The sequence below is a fragment of the Mandrillus leucophaeus genome, unplaced genomic scaffold, assembly GCF_000951045.1.
Source record: "Mandrillus leucophaeus isolate KB7577 unplaced genomic scaffold, Mleu.le_1.0 Scaffold298, whole genome shotgun sequence".
Classification (NCBI taxonomy): Eukaryota; Metazoa; Chordata; class Mammalia; order Primates; family Cercopithecidae; genus Mandrillus; species Mandrillus leucophaeus.
The window spans coordinates 3,525,956-3,549,256 of record NW_012103120.1 but is presented as its reverse complement, the minus strand read 5'-3'; the positions used below and the strand labels follow the sequence as shown (position 1 = coordinate 3,549,256).

The window sequence follows — 23,301 nt, the reverse complement described above, 5'->3', positions numbered from 1 at the left end:
CTAGGATGAATGTGGAAATTTTCTTGTCAGTTTCATCAGACCTGCCCTGTTTCCAGTTCCGCAGTCTCATCCCCATGCCAGGGTATACCCAAGCCTCCAACCTGGAGGCTTAGCCACATGCCCAGTCTCTATGCAGGGTCCTGACTCAGGAGGTGTTTAAGAACCTTTATTCAACCACAGTCCCTCTCTTCTGTGGTCGAGCTCTACTCTTGGGTCCCACATTGTTTTAACTGCTTCTGTTTCAGTTTCTCCACCAGAGGTGCCTCTGTTTGTTACCCAGCTGCTAGAACTAGGGCCCTAATCCCTTCTGTCATTTTTCTTGCTGGAGACTCGAGTATTCTCCCAAGCCCAGCCACAGGGACCACAGAGACCTTGTGATCTGACATTCTTCCAAGGACTGCAGCCACCTCAGCATCATTTCCGATCACTATTCTCTACCTCCCCTTCCTTTGTGTGGTAGCCCTCATCCTTGTCTACACCTATAACCTGCTAGGCTGGATTTTCTCAGCCTCCTGCTCTAGCCTGTTGTAGTTACCAGGCCTTATTCACCATACCCAAAGTAAGACACTAATTCAACGCACACTGACTAAATACGTACTACATTTTAGGCACCGTGAGAGGCATAAAGAAGGGTCAGGTACCGCCTTTGGCAAGGCAAGATATTTTCCCAGTTTGGTCCCTTTCAAATACGATCGTTCCCTAATGCATCCTGATTTTAAAGTAGTGAATTATGTCCAATATTGAACGTGGCTTCTGTACATTAAGCATTCACCCATCATATATATTCAGATTATCTGTAGTGTGTCAGACACTGCACTGGGCACAGGTGAGACAACAGAGCATGGCCCCAGAACATGGCAAGAGAGCTACTTACACAACTTCGTGCCAAGGAATACTTTGTGCTAACAGTGTCCACAGTGGTTTGCAGAGGGAGCAATTAATCCTGCCCTAGAGGATAGAAAAAGTCTATTCAGAGAAGCGTGTATTTTTCTCAGGCCTTAAGGAATAAATTCAGTTTCATTTTTCCAGGCAGATACAGGGAAGGGAGGGAACATCCAGACAGAAAGAACAGCACAAGCAAGTGCATGAAGTTAGAAAAGTACACACAATCAGTATTTAGGAACAAGAAGTATATTTACCTGGTGTGGATAGAAAGTGGATATTTCTGGAAGTGTGTAGTAGAATTTGAGTCAAAAAAGGAAATTTGGGTCCACCTTGAAGCAGTACATAGGCTGGATTAAAGGGGTGGAGGGTAGAGCAAAGCAAAGAAGCCATTTGGATTAATCACAAATAACCATAATTAAGGTCTATTATGGGTCAAGTGGGAGATGACCAGTTTATCTGTCACCCATAATGTACTGAGCTGATAAAGGATTCCGTCTTGGGATCTGCACCCCAACCCACTGACTAGGCCAGGCTCAGCCTCCTGTCTCATTATGAAGACTTTCAGTACTCACTATCTCTCCGTGTTATGCATTGGAACATATTCTCAAAGAAGGGTCTGATATCAGCCATTTGTAGGAGTTTGAATATGTTGGTGTGGTATCTCCCCCATAATGCAGACTTATGGGAGTTGTCAAATTTAGGACTTTATTAAGCTTGTCAAATTTAAATTACTATTCTGGAAAAGATGCAAGTCCAAAACTGGAAAGATAATAACCTTTTGACTGAAATCATTCTCTCAAATTTAGTTTATTTTAGAACATTTTGTTTAACATAGAATATTGTCAAGGACATTGTTTAGCATATTACAAAACATACTCTCTCTATAAAGATCTTCTGGTGAAATTTCTGTTGGTCTTAGTTTCTAGAAACGCTGTGCTTCTCCTAAATAGAGATGTTTTCTTTTAAATTTTCTGAACATTGACTAGAGTAACAGATTAGTGTCCTTTTAGCTAGAGATATATTTGAAGACTTCCTGTAGCAAGTACTGTCATGCATTGCTTAACAATGGGGATACATACAGAGAAATGCATCATTAGGCAATTTCATCATTGTGCAAACATCATAGAGTTAACTTACACGAATCGACTACACACCTAGGCTATATAATATAGCCCATTGCTCCCAGCCTTCAAACCTTTACAGCATGTTACTTACTGAATACTGTAGGCAGTTGTGACACAATGTTATGCACTTGTGTATCTAAACACATCTGAACAGAAAAGTTACAGTAAAAATATGGAATTATAATCTTATGAAACAACTATGATATATGCAGTCCATGGTTGACCAAAACATTGTTACGCAGTACATGACTGTATATAGGACTTGTGATGTACAGTTTTAAATTAGCCTCCTTCCCCAACCCATTGTGGATTGTTTCCTTTCCTTTTTTCACCCACTTCTAACTAATGTTATTTTGACTTTTGTATCTCCAAATAGTCCACCTTAAATCCTTTTCGGAACAAGGCTGAAAGATAAATCACACACGCGCACACACACACACACACATACACACTCACTCCTATGTGCACGCTGTTCAGAATATTGACTAAAGTAGAATAGCTTATTGTAGCATTTAGGTTTCTAATGTGCTTCTAGCTAAATATTCGAGAAGATGGCAGTACAGCCCTTCCCCTGGTAAACAGAGCTAGTCTGAGAATCATTTTTCAAGTAATTATAGATAAGAATCCTAATTCAAACTCATCAAATGCATGGCCAAGTACCAGACACACTCCTCTTTTGGATTTACCAGAAAGTGTGCTCTCGTGCACTATTAGGTCTAATAATCAGTGACCTTCTCTGTTTTGCGAAAATAATTCCTAGAGGCTGACTAGCCAATGCCTTGATTTTTATTTAAAAAATAAAATAAAATCCTCTGCCTTTGACTGAAATGATTTTTATCCATTGTCTCCTTCCTCTAGCATACAGAGGCAACATTACCATTTAGGAAAAGTCAGTGGAGGTTCCACTTCATTTCTAGATGAAAATGGAGGATTTTGATCTTAAGAAAAGTATTTCATGTGACCTCAGACAGTCTGTAGCAGCCACAGCTCATCAGTGGTTAAATTAGTAGGCTGTATATAAAAGTAGTTTGTTTTCAGTTTAGTGAACTGATAGTTGGGGCAGTTAGCAAATCAAGTAAAAGTTTGGGCTCTGAAATGATAATGAATTCCTTTGTTCCCAAGACTTCTGAGGGCGGTAGCTTTGTAACAACAATTCTTTCTGTTAGTCCTAGATGCTATAATTAAGGCATTTGAATCAACAGTGAAATTGAGAGCAGATGTACTACGTAGGCTCAATCTATTTATTAGCTACTAATGGAGAATGTTCTAGCTAATGGCATTAATAATAATGTAATGTTCCCCACATTTGTGCTCATTAACAAGTGCATTAAACCAAGTCACCGAAGTCAGATTTTTCCCTTACTCTTCTCTCAATAATACAAATCCTTCAACAGTCAGTTGAAAAGGAGAGAATGAGGATGTTTGAGGTCAAGGAGAGGCAGCCCTGGCAGAAGGGAAAATTACAGCCAGTAACTTCTGTGTTCTGTGTTTTCCCCTGAGCTCCCCAGGCCACATCCTCATAGTCCCTGAAACCACAGGCCTCTAGGCCAAGGTAGTATCAGAACACTCCCACAGACCCTGTGGCTGAGTCCAAAGGGCAGAAATGAAACTTCTTGGGCTGAGTGGGCAGGGCAGGTGCTCAGCTGTGCCCCCCAAGGTGAGAGAACCACCTGCAGGAAGCCAGTGTTGCTGTATGCTTCCATCCTGCCCACCTCAGTGGGCTAGCGCCATGACAGCCTCCCGTTGACACTGGTTGGAGTGAGGCTTAGCCCCGACTCCAACCTACCTCACCCACTAGGCCTTTACTAAGAGACCTTGTGGGCAGGTGGTCTAGAGGGACAGTGAGCCCCTTAGCATTGAACAGAGTGTGTATTCAATAATGCAGCTCCTCGTGGTATTGATTAGTAATCATAGCCAACTACTTATGTAGCACTTAAGTCTCACCACAACAATATGAAATGGGTATCATTCTTATTATTCTTAATCTATATTTAAAAGAGGTTAAGTGACTTCTCCAGTGATATAGTTAACCAGTAATAAAGCCAAAATTAGAATTCATTCAGCCTGATGTGAATCTGTGTTGTTAACCACCACAATACACTGCCTTTCGGCAAAGGGTGATTAAAGCTGCACCAAGTCTCTAAGTGTGTACAGCCAGTCAGAATCTGGACACTGTGTTTGACAAGCATGGGACATGCAGTTAAACTGGGGAAGAAATTTCTTTCTCATAGAAGAGATCCTTGTGTGTGAAAATTAGAACTATCTGAATAAATTAGAATCAACAGAAATTCTTTATATGAGTGAAAGCCTTCGAGAAAAGCAGGGCAGTTCTCTCCTTTAACGCCTCTCCTTGGGTGCAGCAGGGATAGGTGAATTCCTGCGTCACTGCTTAACAAGTATTTACTGAGCACCAGTGGATTGGTTTTATAATAACTTGGCCTTAGGTTAATTTCCCTCCTCGAAAATTTTCTATTAAAAAGAGTTTGACCACACAGTGGGCTCACACAGCAGGGGATTTGTGTGGATCCCCTAGTGTATAGAAGGATAGAAAATAATTAAAAATCAGAATGTACTCTAATTCAAAACCGAAAGGCGTCCCCATCTATGTCCTTGTGAAAATTGTGCAAGTTGGCAAATTAATGAGGCTGTTGCCTGGGGTGAAGTCTGCACTTAGCCTGTGTAATTACGAAGAAATGAGAGAGACCTCAGTGGGTCCTACAGATGAGCAAAAGAAAATAATTTCCGGACATAAGTGGAGTCATTAAGAATGCAAGAGCACTAATGCACTGGGGCCACTTCCAGGGGACAAGTGATGGCTGGGCAGCAGCCGCAACAGCCCACACAAGTGTCCCACTTCTTGGTGAACAGGGAGGAAATGCAGAGGGGATGGTAGGCAAGGGAGAGGACGACGTTTATTGAGCTCTCACTATGTGCTGGCCTCCATGCTGGGCACTTTATGTATATTATCTCACTTGGAAAATGCCAGAATAGTCCATGGGTTTTGTATTGCATAAGATGATGTGTACTCTGCCCAGCCTTGACATACAGAATGACATAAGCCTGACCTCAATTATCATTGCAGTCACTCTGCCACATACAAATGTCACAGACAATATCAGCTAAAGGCAAAAGAAAACTATTAGTATTTTGTCCTATAAATTTATATTCTTTTTTCTATATAAATATTTTGTGTTAACTTACTAAAATGGGATGCGTTGTTTTATACCTACTTCTTAAACACTTTTACATGTTTATTAAATATCCTTCCACAGTATCTTTCTAGTAGTTCCAGGACATGCAATTTTAAGTACTTTTCGTGAATCTTTTTTTATCTGTCCCCTATTGTAGGACATTATTAAACCATGTTCTAATGAACATCCTTGTAGATAAATCACTGCAAAATTATTCAGTATTTTTAAAGGTAGATTCCTAGCATGGAAGTTGCTGGGTAAAAGGATATAGATATTTTTTAAGCCAAGTTTATTGAGGCATGTTTTACATAGAGTAAAAATCACCCTTTCTTTTCTTTTTGGCTTGGGGTACATGTGAAGGTTTGTTACATAGGTAAACACATGTCACAGGGGTTTTGTTGTACACATCATTTCGTCACCCAGGCGTTAAGCCCAGTACCCAATAGTTACCTTTTTTGCTCCTCTCCCTCCTCTCATCCTCTCCCCTCAAGTAGATCCATCCCAGTGTCTGTTGTTTCCTTCCTTAGGTTCATAAGTTCTTATCATTTAGCTCCCACTTACAAGGGAGAACATGCAGTATTTGGTTTTCTGTCTCTGCGTTAGTTTGCTAAAGATAATAGCCCCCAGCTCCATCCATGTTCCGCAAAACACATGATCTCATTCTTTTTTATGACTGCATAGTATTCCGTGGTGTATATGTACCACATTTTCTTTAATCAGTCTATCATTGGTGGGCATTTAGGTTGATTCTGTGTCTTTGCTATTGTGAATAGTACTGCAGTGAATATTTCTGTACATGTGTTTTTATGGTATAATGATTTCTGTTGCTCTGGGTATATACCCAGTAATGAGATTGCTGGATCAAAATGGCAGTCATGCTTTTAGCTCTTTGAGGAATCGCCACATTGCTTTCCACAATGGTTGAACTAATTTACACTCCCACCAACAGTGTATAAGTGTTCCTTTTTCTCCACAACCTTGCCAGCATCTGTTATTTTTTTTACTTTTTAATATAGCCATTCTAAGTGGTGGGAGATGGTATCTCATTGTGCTTTTGATTTGCATTTCTCTAATGATCAGTGATGTTAAGCTTTTTTTGTATGCTTATTGGCTGCATGTATGCCTTCTTTTGAGAAGTATCTGTTTGAGTCATTTGCCTACTTCTTAATGGGATTGTTTTTCTCTTGTAAATTTAAGTTCTTTATAGATGCTGGATATTAGACATTTGTCAGATGCATAGTTTGCAAATATTTTCTCCCATTCTGTAGGTTGTCTGTTCATTGTCTTGATAATTTCTTTTGCTGTGCAGAAGCTCTTAAGTTTAATTAGATCCCACTTGTCAATTTTTCCTTTTGTTGCAGTTACTTTTGGTGTCTTTGTCATGAAATGTTTGCCCATTCCTACATCCAGGATGGCATTGCCTAGGTTGTCTTCCAGGGTTTTTATAGTTTTGGGTTTTACATGTAAGTCTTTAATCCATCTTGAGTTGATGTTTGTATGTGATATAAGGAAGGGGTCCAACTTCAGTCTTCTGCATATGGCTAGCCAGTTTATCCCAGCACTATTTATTAAATAGGGAGTCTTTTCCTTGTTGCTTTTGTCAGCTCTGTCAAAGATTAGATGGTCATAGAGTGTGGCCTTATTTCTGGGCTCTCTGTTCTGCTCCTTCGGTCTCTGTGCCTGTTTTTGTACCATTACCACGCTGTTTTTGTTACTGTAGCCTTGTAATAATATAGTTTAAAGTCAGGTAACATGATGCCTCCAGATTTGTTCTTTTTGCTTAGGATTGCCTTGGCTATTTGGGCTCTTTTTTGGTTCTACATGAATTTTAAAATAGTTTTTTCTAGTTCTGTGAAGAATGTCATTTGTAGTTTGATAGGAATAGCATCAAATTCCTTTGGGCAGTATAGCCATTTTAATGATAGTGACTGTTTCTATCCATGAGCATGGTATGTTTTTCCATTTGTTTGTGTCTTCTCTGATTTCTTTGAGCAGTGTTTTATAATTCTCATTATAGAGATCTTTTACCTCCCTGGTTGGCTGTATTCCTAAGTATTTTATTCTTTTTGTGGCAATTGTGAATGGGATTGCCTTTCTGATTTGGCTCTTGATTTGGCTATTGTTAGTGTATAGGAATGCTAGTGATTTTTGTATACTGATTTTGGATCCTACAACTTTGCTGAAGTTGTTTATCAGCTGGAGGAGCTTTTAGGCAGAGACTATGGGGTTTTCTAGATATAAAATCATGTCATCTGCAAACAAAGATAGTTTGACTTCCTCTCTTCCTATTTAGATGTTCTTTCTTTCTTTCTTCCTCTTGCCTGATTTCTCTGGCCAGGACTTCCAATACTATGTTGAATAGAAGTGGTGAGAGATGGGTTCCTTGTCTTGTGCCAGTTTTCAAGGGGAATGCTTCCAGGTTTGCCCATTCAGTATAATGTTGGCTGTGGGTTTGTCATAAATGGCTCTTATTATTTTGAGATATGTTCCTTCAATACCTAGTTTATTGAGAGTTTTTAACATGAAAGGGTGTTGAATTTTATTGAAAGCCTTTTCTGCATCTATGGAAATAATCATGTGGTTTTTGTCTTTAGTTCTTTGTGAGAATCACATTTATTGATTTGCATATGTTGAACCAACCTTACATTCCAGGGATGAAGCCTACTTGATCATGGTGGATTAGCTTTTTGATGTGCTGCTGGATTCGGTTTGCAAGTATTTAGTTGAAGATTTTTGTATTGATGTTTACCAAGGATATTGGCCTGAAGTTTTCTTTTTTAATGTCTCTGCCAGGTTTTAGTATCAAGATGATTCTGGTCTCATAGAATGAGTTGGGGAGGAGTCCCTCCTCAATTTTTTGGAATAGCTTATATAGGAAGGGTACCAGTTCTTCTTTGTACATCTGGTAGAATTCAGCTGTGAATTGATCAGGTCCTGGGCTTTTTTTGGTTGATAGACTGTTTATTACTGTTTCAGTTTTGGAGCTCATTATTGGTCTGTTCAGGGAATCAGTTTCTTCCTGACTCAGTCTTGGGAGGGTGTATGTGTCCAGAAATGTATCCATCTCTTCTAGGTTTTCTAGTTTGTGTGCATATTTGTAGTAGTTTCTGATGGTTGTTTTTATTTCTGTAGGGTCAGTAATAACATACCCTTCTTCATTTCTAATTGTGTTTGTTTGGATTTTATATATATATAGAGAGAGAGAGTACTTTATATATATATTAAGGATAGTTAAGTCTTCTTGTTGAATTGAACCTATTACCATTATGTAATGCCATTCTTTGTCTTTTTTGATCTTTGTTAGTTTGAAATCTGTTTTGTCTGAAATTAGGAGAAACCCCTGCTTTTTTTCTGTTTTCCATTTGCTTGGTATATTTTCCTCCATCCCTTTATTTTGAGCCTATGAGTGTCATTATACATGAGATGGGTCTCTTGAAGACAGCGTTACTATTGGGTCTTGCTTTTTTATCCAACTTGCCACTCTGTCTTTTAAGTGGGGCATTTAGCCCATTACATTCAAGGTCAGTATTGATATGTATGGATTTGATCCTGCCGTTGTGCTCTTAGCTGGTTATTATGTTGGCTTGGGTGGGTGCTTTATAATGACACTGGTCTTTGTGTTTAAGCATGTTTTTGTATTAGCTGATAGCAGTTTTTCCTTTCTATATTTAGTGCTCCTTTCAGGGTCTCTTGTAAGGCAGGTCTGGTGGGAATGAATTCCCTCAACATTTGCTTATCTGAAAAGGATCTTATGTCTCCTTCACTTAGGAAGCTTAGTTTGGCTGGATATGAAATTCTTGGCTGAAGATTTTTTATTTAAGAATGTTGAATATAGGTTCCAAATCTCTTCTGGCTTGTAGGGTTTCAGTGGAGAGGTCCACTGTTAGCCTGATGGAGTTCCCTTGTAGGTTACCCACCCTTTCTCTCTAGCTGCCTTTAACATTCTTTCCTTCATTTCAACCTTGGAAAATCTGATGATTACGTATCTTGGGGATGATCTTCTTGTGTAGAATCTCGAAGTTCTCTGTATTTCCCAAATTTGACTGTAAGCCTCTTTAGCAAGCTTGGGGAAGTTTTCATGGACGATATCCTGAAATGTGTTTCCAAGTTGTTTGCTTTATCCTCCTCCATTTTAGGGATGCCAGTGATCTGTAGATTTGCACTTTTTACATAATCCCATACTTCTCAGAGATTTGGGGTTTTTTTTTTTTTCATTTCTTTTTATTCTCTTTTCGTTATTTTTGTCTGACTGTCTTATTTCAGAGAACCAGTCTTCAGGTTCTGAGATTCTTTTCTCAGCTTGGCTTATTCTGCTATTAATACCTGTGATTGCATTGTGAAATTCTTATATTGTGTTGTTCAGCTCTGTCAGACCCATTAGATTAATTTTTATACCAGCTATTTCATTCTTCAGTTCCTGCATCACTTTATTGTGATTCTTACTTTCCTTGGATTGGGTTTTTCCATCCTCCTGAATCTTGATGATCTTTGTTCCTGTCCATATTCTGAATTCTGTGTCTGTCATTCTAGCCAGTTCAGCCTGGTTAGGAACTCTTGTTGGAGAACTGGTGTGGTTGCTTGTAGGACATATGACAATTTGGCCATTTGAGTCACGAGAGTTCTTTTGTTGGTCCTTTCTCATCTCTGCATGTGGGTGCTCCTTTAACCACAGTTGTAGATTGAGTACAGGCAATAGAATTATTTTCTGGATGTTTTCACCAGGCCGAGGCTTTGTGCAGGGTCTTTATTTGAAGCTGACTTCTTATCCCTGGTTTCAGAGGGAGGTATGTTAGTGAGGTATTTTTGGTGTTGAAGCTTTGGGGTGTGATCCAGCAGGTGGCACTTAGGCTTATTGGTCAGTTGGTAGACTCTTGCTTGGCTGTTTGGCTCCCCCAGGTTACCTCACAGTTGCAGCCATGTTCCCTGTCACTGCTCTGAAAGTGTGGGTTTCTCTCCCCCTTGAGTGCTGGCTGTAGATCATGACTTGGCACTCCTCGGATGCCCACTGCAGCTCTCAGGTAATCTCAGTGTTTATGTTCCTTCCCCAACTTGGAGGCAGCAGAGGAAGGGACTGTGGTAGTGGTTGTGGCCAAGGGTCATTTGCTTGTCACCTGGGAACTCCCAGAGAGATGCAGATCAGCAGTGGCTCAGTGCAATCAGCCCAGGATGGAGAGTCTGTGCTATTGGCCCAAGCCAGGGGTTTCCTGTCTTTTGTCAAGCAGTGTGGGGGATGTGTGGGACGCACAGGAGACAGACTGGCCTCCTCTCCTTGGGTCAACTGCAGCTTGCTGGAGGTGTAAAATCACCCTTTCTAGGTGTACGGTTCTATGACTTTTGACCAATGCATCAGTCATGTAACAACCATCACAATTAACTTATATAACATTTATAAGCACTTTAAAACTTTTGACGCATGTTAATCAAATTATCTACTGGTAACATTATATGTATTCCTATCTACCATCAGTTTATAAAATGTGTACATTGGATATTGTCCTTAAAAGACTAAAAAAAAAAAAAGTCCAGTTTGTAGGTAAATTTTACATCTCATTTTAAGTTACATTTTTTTGAGTATTAATGAAGTTGCGTATTTTTTCATAGGTTTATCCGTTTTTATATCTTACAGTGTGAAGTTTTGTTGTTTTTGGCCTGTATTTCTAGCCAACTATCTCTTTCTTATTGATTTTTAAGAACTATTAGGGGGCTGGGGTTGAAAGAGTGATCTGTCATGTTGCAAATACATTTTCTTTTGTCATTAAGCCTCTTTTAATATTATGTATGGCTTTTTTTCTCTCAAAAGTTTTAAGTTCCTGTAGCCTCACCATCTTTTCCTCATAAAGTCCACCATGGAAGTCATCTTCATAAAGTCCTTTCCCACTCCATGAATATTTAAATATTTTCCCTTTCTACATTTAATTCATCTGGAATTTATTTTTGGTATATCACATGGAGTAGAATTTTATTTTCTCCCCCAAATGATGAGCTACTTGTCCTGGTCCCATTTATCAAATAATAGATCTTTTCCCCACTAATTTGAAAAGTCACCTGTATTATATATCATATTTATGTATTTAAGTATGTCTCTGAACTTTCCCTTCTGTTCCACAAAATTTCTTGTCTTTTTGGGAGAAAAATAGATACTGGTTCACACTGTTTTTAATAATGTAGTTTTATAAAATGGCTTAATATCTGGTTTGGCAAGTACTACTTTTCATTATTATACTTTTTCAAAATGTTCTCTCAGGCCTTAATTATTTCAGATGAACTTTAAACCATATCTGAGTTTAAACACCCAATAAGAATTTGTATTGAAATTTTATGTTTATAGATTAAGAATAATTTATATCATTATAAGCAGTCTCATCACTGAGGGATGTTCAAAAACTGACTCATTGCTCTTCAGAGATTAAAGTTTTATAATTTGTTAAGAGTATAAAAATTACAAATTATAAAAATTATAAAAACATAGGTTCTACATGTTTTATGTGTTAGTCCTAGGAATCATGCTATTGTTACCATTGATTATAGCATCTGTTTTTGCATTTTACTTTCCAACTTGTGGATCCTATTTACAGCATTCTATTTATTAATTTTTATAAAAAGTTAGTTTATTAAAAACTAGTTACAGTAATATTTTATTTTTTTCCTTCAGTGTTACAAGACAATTAGGTCATTTGTAAATAATAAGTTTACCTTCACTTTTCTGATTTTATTTTATTTTATTTATTTATTTAGAGACAGAGTCTTGCTCTGTTGCCCAGTTTGGAGTGCAGTGGTGTGATCTCAGCTCACTGCAACCTCTACCTCCTGGGTTCAAGCAATTCTCTTGCCTCAGCCTCCCAAGTAACTGAGATTACAGACACTTGCCACCACGCCCTGCTAATTTTTTTGTATTTTTAGTAGAGACAGGGTTTCACCATGTTGGCCAGGCTGGTCTTGAACTCTTGACCTCAAATGATCCACCCGCCTTGGCCTCCCAAAGTGCTGGGATTACAGGCGTGAGCCACTGCGCCCGGCCCACTTTTCTGATTTTATCCTTCTTTTTCTGGTATTTCATTATTTAGAATTATTTTTATAATTTCAAATAATTCTTCACATTGTTATATTTTAATGACATATGATATCATATATTTTTAAATCAAAAATAGATGTTAACATAGTACCTTATGGTGAATTAATCCTTCAGCTTTAGAATAAACCTTATTTGGCTATGGTGTATTAATCTTTTAACATTATACTCAATATTATTTGAAATATTTATATATATAATCACTAACTTTAGTTTTCTTTAGTATACTATCTTTGTCAAGTTATGGTATTAAGGTTGGGTTATTCTCCTGTTGTAAAATTGAGACTTGCATTTTTCTGTGCTTTGGAACAATTTAAATGGCATAATCGTACCTGTTGCTTAATAAGCAGACTGAACTCACCTGTATCACCTGCTCCAAAGCTTTTTGATGACCATCAGCCATGGCATTTTTTAAAGCCCTCTCTCTCACTCAGTGTTCAGAATTTGTATTAAAATTTCAAAGTTCATGTAACAATTTTGATTATCAGACAGTGAAAAGCTAATTCATCTGTTTTCTTAGACTTGAACAGAGTATAAAATAAAGATGAAAACTACATCTCAAACACATTTCCATTAGTTCTATGGATTTCATCAGTTCTTGGCAAACATTATTTACACTTACATAAAGTTTATTGATTCCACTATGATGTTCAAAAGCTGACTCATTGCTCTTCGGAAATTACAGAAATTTCTACCCTCAATCTCTTGGGAAAGAGACCGAATTTAAAAGGTAGAGTAAGAAATAAGATGAAACTTGTCTGTATCAATTAGTTTTCCTTGAGCACGCCCTGGATATACACAACTACACGAAAGTATTTAAGAGATTATAAAAACAGTTTCTCATCAGAGGCAGGGACCTACCTTGTTTGTGATGGTTTCTCTTCATGGACAGGTAATGCTATGTACATTTCACTACATCCCTGTAATCTTCAGCCTACTTGTTAGTTACCATAACAACAGTAACAGCACTTTCTTCTCCTTTATCCAGGACACCTGTGTTAAGGCTTATCTAGCCCTTCGTCATCACACAAACCTACTGATCATCCTGTTCTCCATGATGCTGATGACCGGAATGCCCCAGTTAACAAGCAAAGAAGACATTGAATATATCCGGGATGCCCTCACAGTGGGGAAAAATGAGGAGGATGCTAAAAAGTATTTTCTTGATCAGATCGAAGTGTGCAGAGACAAAGGATGGACTGTGCAGTTTAATTGGTTTCTACATCTTGTTCTTGGCATCAAACAAGGAGAAAAACATTCAGCCTAATACTTTAGGCTAGAATCAAAAACAAGTTAGTGTTCTATGGTTTAAATTAGCAGAGCAATCATTGAACTTGGATTTCAAATGCAATACACATTGTGAAAGCTGGCATTTCAGAAGTATAGCTCTTTTCCTACCTGAACTCTTCCCTGGAGAAAAGATGTTGGCATTGCTGATTGTTTGGTTAAGCAATGTCCAGTGCTAGGATTATTTGCAGGTTTGTTTTTTCTCATTTGTCTGTGGCTTTGGAGTGTACTCTCGGTTTAAACAGACTAATGACTTCCTTATTGTCCCTGATATTTTGACTATCTTACTATTGAGTGCTTCTGGAAATTCTTTGGAATAATTGATGACATCTATTTTCATCTGGGTTTAGTCTCAATTTTGGTTATCTTTGTGTTCCTCAAGCTCTTTAAAGAAAAAGATGTAATCATTGTAAGCTTTGTCTCATTCCTTAAATGATGGTTCCAAACAGCTCCTTAGTGTCTGCAGGTGTTAGTGGTGTGCTAAAAGCAAGGAAAGCGAGTTAGTCTTTTCAGTGTCTTTTGCAATTAAGTTGTTTTATCACGTACAACTAAAACACACAAACACAACAGAGGAAATCCGAACCGCTGTGCCTTGACCTTCCTCTGCTGGTCTTGTTCCAGGTTATGAATATGAAAAAAGAGAGATGAGGCTTTTTGTGTCAACTCTGTCCACAAGAGTGAGTTATCTAGTATGATTAGTATAGCTTTCTCCTGCATGGCAGCAGGTTGAAACTACAGGGCCCCTTTTATGCCTGACATTTCTTCTCTTCCTTTTTCCCTGCCTCCCTTTTTCATCAATTGCGATGCTCCCACAACTCTTTACAGACTTGTGGAATCTTCAAGAACACTTTTACTCTAGAACTCAAAAATTAGTTGAAAAAGAATTATTTCTCAAGAATTATTAGAATCTTAGGTACTTATTTGTAAAGATGTTTAGTGATTTTTTTAAGTGTCTTATTAAAGGAGGCATTCTAGAAAATATGAATTAGTTTCCAAATACCTTAATTTTAAACTTTGACCTGAACAGTTTCTTCTTTTTTTAATGGAAGAAGATATTTGATATCTTAAAACTATTCCAAGTTAGGAAGAACACTACTTGTCTTATCCATTTCCCATTTAAAGGACTTTTAAACTTTGACACATCCTTCAGATTTCCTAAAAATAATTGAGATATCTTACTTTAAAAATATTTTCATCTCTTAAATATCTTGTTATTTATTGGAGGTATTGTTTAACCTTAGAGAGACCATTAAATTATTTATAAAATATTTTGTAATTACCTGTAGTTAATACATTACATAGAAAAAAACTCTATGTTAACAGTGTCTATGTTTAAATATAATCAGATATAAATATATACTTAATTTTTTAATTTTAAAAATAGATACCTGTTTGACTTTGAGGTAGTCCGGACTTTTTTTTTTAATGTGTGCAAAAGCCCAGTGGTTCCTAAGCCTGGCTGCAAAGAAAAATCCACAGGGACACTTTTTAAAAACACCCTTATCAGCCTGGGCAACACAGTGAGACCCCATCTCTTTAAACAAACAAACAAACAAAAAGCTGGGTATAGTGGTGTGTGCCTGTAGTCCCAGGTACTCGGGAGTCTGAGGCAGGAGGATTGCCTGAGCCCAAGAGGTGGAAACTGCAGAGAGTCATGATCATGACCCTACACTCCAGACTGGATGACAAAGCGAGACCCTGTCTCAAAAAAAATAAAAAATAAAAACACCCTTGACTGAGTTCCATTCCCAGGTTGTAATTTAATTACTGTGGGATGAGGCCCAGACATCAATATTTTTCTAGATTCTTTAGGTGATTCTAATTCACAGCCAGAGCTGGAAGCCCTGCGTGGCCTTTGAAGGTCTAGATGATTCTTCTTCCTTGCCCTTTGAGTTTTTTCCCGTCTCACAGGTATCTAGAAAAAAACTCCTCTTCTTTGGCAACCTGTCTGTCCTTTTAAAATCACACTCTACCCGCCTGTACGGAGGACCATGCCCTATAATGAGATGTTTATTCCTGTCTATAAATGGAGGATAAACATTTTGCGGCACTTCTGGACCAACTATTCCCTACTATTCTTTTGAAGAAAGGCAGGAAGAGTACTTTCTAATTCAGAAGAGGATGTTTTCACTATTCTGATAAACAATAGCCAAGCTCAGACCTTGTACAGATTCTTCTTTTTATTTGAATTGCTGAAATAATTTCTTGATGATGAAAAAAAAGATTAGAGAGGAATATATTTATATTTAGCTTATTGGCACATGTGCATACATATTTCCTCTTCAAATGAACCAGTTCTTTCATTATGCCTATATAAATATACACACACACACACACACACACACATATATATATATATCTCACAGTTGGTCTTGATTCTTCCATATTCCAAAGAGGATAATTTCAGCTCTATAATCTTACACATAAATAAAAATCATCTTTGTAGGCTTCCTTCCTTTACTGTTCCCGGTGAATTACATGACCAACAACTTCTATACCTTTGAAAATGTTCTAGAACTAGAATCATCCTGCTGCTGGGAACTACCCACAGCTCTATCTTCAATGCCAAATGAAAACACAGATCACAAGTCAGATGAATCAGGCCAAAGCAACTTTTATGTTTATCTAGGACTGGCAACATAATTTGCAGAACCCAGTGAAAAATGAAAATGCAGGCCCATCATTCAAAAATTATTAAGAAATTCAAGATGGTAACAGCAGTTGTCACACCAAGCACAGTGCCCTTCTGAGCATGAGGCTCTGTGTGACTGCATGGGTCCATGAGACCAGCACTGTGTGCGTCTGAATGATGGCTTTGGTGTTCAGTTTAGCACACATGGTCTACCACGTCTGCATGAGTAAATACAGTGCCTGGGTCAAAATGTTGCTTCTGTTCAAATCGAAATACCTCATCTCTATGGCTGTACATTAGGACCTAGAACAGTGGCCCATTGCCCTTAGACTGGAACCATGTTCACTGAAATAAACCTAAGCAGATGTTGTAGACCTACCCCCAAAGGATTGCCTTTGACTGCTTCAGTGATACTTTGATGAAAGTATGGGGAAGTGGAGACGTTATAGATAAAATATATCAATTCCCAGAGAAAACTCTTGACTTAAAAACTTAACTGTAGTAAATATATCTTTTTCAGGTGATTAATTTTTTAAAAAAGATTACATATAAGAATTCTGTAGTATAAGTTGGAGGCTGTTAGTGCTCTATTAATGGAAATTAATTATTTTTTAAGTAAGTCCAAAAAATTATCTAGAAAGTAAGTTTCCAGAGCAAATCTGATCTAGCATTTGGTATGCTAGGCTCTGCTTTTCATGATTTTGAAATAAATTGATAATTAGACTTAACAATATAAAGAAAATAAACTTGTATTTTTAAGTGGTCTGTTGGTTTATTTTCTGTTTCATCCAACCCAATAATTCTGGTCAATAAATTTGGTTCTAGTTTGGGTGCTTGTCTGCATATTCTCAAAGATTCATTTCAGGACAGGTATCTGGGGAACATAAAACACACACCTTGGCCAGGCATGGTAGCTTATGCCTGTAATCCCAGCACTTTGGGAGGCCATGATGGGCGGATCGCTTGAGTCCAGGAGTTCTAGACCAGCCTAGGAAACAACATGGTAAAACACTGTCTCTACAAAAAATACAAAAATTAGCCAGGTGTAGTGGCACATGCCTGTAGTCCCAGGTACTCAAGAGGCTGAAGTGGGAGGACTGCTTGAGCCCAGAGGGTCAAGGTTGGAGTGAGGCATGATTATGCCATTGCACTCCAGCCTGGGCAACAGAGCAAGACCCTGTCACAAAAGAAAAAAAAATCACTGAGGGGCCACTACCTACCAGACGCTGTGCTACATACTGGGGATTCAAATATGGAGCAAGATTGACCTAGTCCCGGTCCTTACCATGTTTATAATATGTTAGCAATAGCTGATACTTCATAATGGGTGCATGTTTATTGTGGGTTGAACTTTGTCCCCCAGAAAGATATGTTGAAGTCTCAACCCTGGTGCCTGAAATGTAACCTTACTTGGACATAGTTTCCAAATAAGGTCATAACAGATATAAACAAGTTAAGGCAAAGTTATGACAGTGGCCCCAATCCAAGTAACATCCAAGGTGAGTGCCATGTGAGGGAGGCAGAGATGCATCTACAAGCCAGGGAACAACCTGGGGCTACTAGCAGCTGGAAGATGCAAGGAAGGATCCACCCCTAGAAGCCTCCAAGGGCGCATGCCCTGCCAGTGCTTTGATTTTGGATTTCTAGCCTCTGGAAGTGAAAGAATTTGTTTCTATTATTTTAAGCCACCAGTTTGTGGCACTTTCTTATGGATCCCTAGGGAACTAAAATAGTGTCAATAACCAAATATTTTGTGGAGGCTTTTATTTTTTAGTAGGGAGACCACAGAGTTTATGTGAGTAAATCTCTTTTCTGCTGTTAACAAAAAGATTGCATGCAAAATATGTGAAGTGCTAATATTCTTAATATATAGAAAGGTCTAATAATTCAATAAGTAAAAGATAAATACCTTATCAGAAAATAATTCACAGGAAAAGAAATATGTGTGGCCAATAAACTTATGACAGCAGACCCCCAAGTCATGATTGATTAAACAAATGCAAATTAAAATAATTTAAGTCTCTTTTCCCTATCAGCTTAGTAAAGATTGGTAAAGTCCAGAATGGGTACTAATTTTAGAGAAAGGGCACTCTATCAAACTGTTGAAAGCAGTGCAACTTGGTAAATTCATGCATGGCATTTTGACAAAACTTATAAAAATCAAGGTACCTATTCTCTGACCCAGCAAGTCCACATTCAAGAATTTATCCTTCAGAAATTATTGTGCAAGTGTGGGAAGACTTATGGTCAAAAATAGTTGTCAACGTTCTTTATAATAACCAAATTTCAAAATAGCCTAAAAGTCCTTCAGTAGGAGACTGAAATTATATTGAAATTACATCCATACAGTGGACTCACAATGAAGACTTTGAAAAGATAAATTAGATCAAAATGTATTGAGATCTACGTAGATAGATCTATGACATACTGAGGAGTGAAAAAGGTGGTTACAGGACTGTATTATGCTATTATATTTGAGTTAAAATGTAGGCTTATATATGCATGAAAAGGCTGGGAGGATGTATTTACACCACACTGTTAATAGTAATTTTTTTTTTTTGAGATGGAGTCTCACTCTGTCGCCGAGGCTGGAATACAGTGGCACTGTGTAGGCTCACTGCAATCTCCATCTCCTGGGTTCAAGCAATTATCCTGCCTCAGCCTCCTGAGTAGCTGGGATTACAGGTGCCCACCACCACACTCGGTTAGTTTCTATATTTTTAGTAGAGATGGGGTTTTACCACATCGGCCAGGCTGGTCTTGAACTCCTGACCTCAGGTGATCCACCCGCCTCGGCCTCCCAAAGTGCTGGGATTACAGGCATGAGCCACCGTGTCTGACCAATAGTGATTTTTTTTTTTTTACCTCGCATTTTTTTTAGGAAGTTTTAGGAAACTTGACTTTCTATTATTTGAATTTCTTTATAAGGAGAAAAGGTTACATCTTTTCGTTTTGAAAACAATACAGTCTGTATAATATTTCCTTTAGCTTACATCATAACTCATTTAAAGCTCAGAAAAATTTGTTTCTCAAAGGAAAAAATTATGTGAAGTCAATAGTTATTAAGTAGTGGCATCAAAGCTATTGTCAGAACTTCTTGGTGTAAAAATGTCCATGTAAAAGTTTCCTGCTTTACCAGCCACACCTGGTTGTGATCTGTTGTACTGCTAAGGCCGACCTTGATTTCTCCCATAAAATAGCAACACTTTTGGAGAAGAAGAGCCTCTAAGGATGTCGTCTATTAATCAGTGAGGGATGCCTTGGCTGGTGCAGCTCTTCTGAGCTCTGCAGACCTCGTGTAGCCAGTTGGCCATGCTGAGCTCTCTAGCTCACATCTGAGGTCCCCCTTGGAGGTGCAAACAGCTTCATTTTCACTTCTCATGAATGTCAGATTCTTTTCTAAGCATTTGCTCATTAGTATGAGTGAGTAAAGCTCATTGCCTGCTCTTTGGATAAGAATTTTCTCTCTGGGGCTGGACTCTGAGTCTGCATCCATAATGCACTTGGCATCTGTCTTGGGGGCTGCAATGGGGCACAGGGATATACCAAGGAACACAGAGTCCATTGCAGCACCTCAGTGGCAATTCTCTGCCTCTCACAGCAGATGGACAGCCATCTGAGAAGTTTTATACTCAGAGAATCAAACTCAGAATCTTTTGATTACACATAAGAGTTAAAATGGGTCCTTACTACCTGGCAGAGAGCCACCCATCATTACCACCACTGTGTGCAAGGTTTGTAGCTACACAGCACCTCCCATCACCAGATGTATATGGTGGCCAAAGCTATGCTGGTCCCAGAACCCTCTACTTTGTACCTCTCCTTTGCATCACTAAGCACCCTGTTCTACAACAACAACAATAACAAAAAGAAAGAGGAAAAAAAAAATGCCCTGTTACTACTGAGGGCTTCCTCTGGTCAAATCCCATGGCCACACATCACTGCCAAATCCCTGACCTCTCCCAGGATCTGCTCTCCCCAGTCTATGATTCAGAGAAGACAGTTCATCATTTTTGAAGCAACTCCTTACTCAGGCACCGTCTGCTCAAAGTGGCAGGGCACATTCTGCAGGCTTTCAGCACATAGATGGATCTGATTACTTTAATCTGTGTAGAATTAAAGATGTATGAGACTCGTGAGATCCTAGAGAAAACGCAGAGTGAGCATATGTGGCTGTGGACACAAGGTGACCTTAAGCCAGCAATTCGGGGATAATCTATTTTAGAGCCTGAGCAAGACACTGCAGAAGCAGTTAATAGGTAAGATAGAAGTAAAGAGTGGTTGAAGTGGCTTTAGCATTAGATCATTCCAAATTCAAGTACCAATTGTCACTTGAACAAGTTGTCTAAGTTTCAGCCCTCTCCTCTGTAAACTGGGGAGGACAGTACATAGCTGCTTTACAGAATTACTGTGCTGATTAATTGAAATAATGAAAGTAAAGCATTAAGTAGAATTCTGGCCAAGAGTTAATGCTCAATAAGTGATCGTTATCATTTCTATATTCTTTTTAAAGAAGGCTAAAAAAATCTCAAGAAATTAAAGCCAAAAGTTCAATGGCATCACCCTTGGAGTGTGACTTTTAGGAGTACTTTGAATGATGAAAATCTTAACAATTTTCTAAGTACAGTATCTTCTCAGTAGGACTTCAAAGGAGAAATAATTTCAATTCTCTGTCAACATCAGATACCAAGGAATCTTCTAAATAGCATCCTTCTCTGATGAGTTATTCTAATCAATGCAAATTAGTTCCTGGGTTCTGGGCTTAAAGAAAATGAGAGAAGCTAGAATCAACTGACAATGCTACCAACTCCCATTTGCCTTTTGAATCAGCTTTATGGAAGATTGCATGAACAAATTTCACCAATTTTAAATGTAGAATTTGATGAGTTTTAATAAATACATAAACCCATGCACCCACCACTATGTTCGAGATAAAGAACAATTCCATCACCCCAGAAAGTTCTCTCATACCTCTTTGCAGTCAATTCTAACCCCTAAGAACCACCGAATTGCTTTGCTTTTTCTAGGATTTTATATAAATGGAATCCTACAATATGTAGTCTTTTGTGCCCAGCTTCTTTCACATAGCATAATGCTTTTGAGATTCATCTATGTTGCCTAAATAAAACATAATTTAGGAAGGCTCAGTTTCTGGACAGATTTGCTGCAGTTCATTCTAGAGCCAAATGCCAAATTTCATTTTTAATTGTCTGCAGTGTATGATTATCCATGCCAGTTGCTCCTGCTCCATTTTAGAGTATTAAGAGACCCCATTATTATTATACTTACTTTGTTGCTATTTATACAAGATATTAATAGTAGATGATAAGAAGTTTTCATTTCAGAGGCTTTATTTTCTTGGGTTTGGTTTGGTATGGTTTGGTTTGAGACGGGGTCTTGCTCCAACCCAGGCTGGAGTGCAGTGGTGTGATCATGGCTCACGGCAGCCTCGACCTCCTGGGCTCAAGCAGTCCTCCCACCTCAGCCTCCCAAGTAGTTGGGAGCAGAAACATGCACCACCACACTCGGCTAATTTTTTTTCTTTTGTTGAGATGAGGTCTCACTATGTTGTCCAGGTTGGTCTCAAACCCCTGGGCTCAACTGATTCTTTCACCTTGGCCTCCCAAAGTGCCGGGATTACAGGCATGAGCCACCATGCCTAGCTCTGCTCTGGTTTTAAAATAGTGTAGGAATAGAACACATTCTTCACTACTGCTAAAAAAATCCCCTCACGAGGCCAGCAGACAAAAGAGCACAGGAACACTTATAGTCAGCAGAGAACCTTAAAGAGACCTTGTGGAGCAGTTTCTCAAACTTCACCATGCACATGTATTACCTGGGGTTGCAGACTCTGATTCCACAGGTCTAGGGTGGGCCCTGAGATTCTGCATTTCCAACAAGCTCCCAGGTGAAGCCAATGCTGGCAGTCCCCAGGCCACACTTTGCATAGCAAAGCTCTGTAGGATACAGAAGCAGATTCAGTGAGTGAGGAAAATCAAATCAACAAGAGGGTTGAAAATACATACCAATCTGTGCTTGAGCAAAACCACTCAGAGACATGAATTGTCATCATACATGATGAACTACACACATACACGCATCATCAATCTCTTTTTTCAAATGGTGCCTCAATTTTCTCAGCCATAAAAGAGGCATGATAATACCTAGCTCTGTGGGAGGTAGACCTCTAACATGGTCCTCGTGATCTTAGCCTCCTGGTACTTATGCCTTTGTGTGATCCCCTTCCCTTGAGTATGAACTGGATCTGTCAACTTGCTTCTAACAAATAAAACATGGCAAAGGATGTACAATTTCACTTCCAAGATTAGGTTATAAAAAGCCTGTGACTTTCATCTTGCAGGCATTCTCTAGCTCCCTTTTGAATCTGCTCAGCTTGATGGAGGCCCTTGCCATGTAGTGAGATGCTCTGTGGAAAGGTCTATGTGGCAAGGAACCCAGGGAGGTCTCCAGCCAACAGCTTGTGAGGAATAGAATTCTGCCAGCACCCACATCAGTGAGTCAGGGTGGGTATCCTTTCAAGTCAAACCTTAGGAGAGACCCAGAGCTATATCACCCTGCTAAGCCATCCCTGGATTCCTGATCTATGGAAATTATGAGATAATAAATACTGTGGTTTTAGGCCACTAAGTTTGGGGATAATTTGTTATGTGGCAATAGATAACTAATACATTTCAGAGTTGTTATGAAGATTAAAGAAGACAAACAAATTAATATGCGTGAAAGAACTTAGCATAGTGCCTAGCACAGGGTAATTACTTGATGATGTCAGTCAAATCTAAAAACAGCCAAGTCACAAACATCACCAGTACTTGTAAAAAGCACCTGCAGTCAGTAAACTAAGGATAATCCATGTATATAAAGTTTGCTAGTTTGCCCTTGTCAGGAAACTTTCAGACTCAAAAGTCTGACTAGTACAAATAAGTACAAAGAAAAAAAACTAAATGTCCACACACGTGTTACATATATGTAGACAAACCCACTTTTAAAATGTAAGATTGGGCCAGGTGTGGTGGCTCATGCCTGTAATCCCAGCACTTTGGGAGGCCAAGGTGGGTGGATCACCTGAGGTCAGGAGTTTGAGACCAGCCTAGC

The 23,301-nt window shown here is 38.7% G+C and overlaps 1 protein-coding gene across 1 annotated transcript in view; it reads left to right on the top strand.

Moving 5' to 3' along the window:
• PIK3CG (phosphatidylinositol-4,5-bisphosphate 3-kinase, catalytic subunit gamma) overlaps positions 1–15,549 on the top strand; it is a 45,166-nt gene extending 29,617 nt beyond the window's left edge. Inside the window, exon 10 of the mRNA XM_011986390.1 lies at positions 13,258–15,549. Within this exon, the coding sequence (XP_011841780.1) occupies positions 13,258–13,536 (279 nt within the window). The 3' untranslated portion in view covers positions 13,537–15,549. The remainder of the gene's footprint in view (positions 1–13,257) is intronic.
• Positions 15,550–23,301: the final 7,752 nt, after the last annotated feature.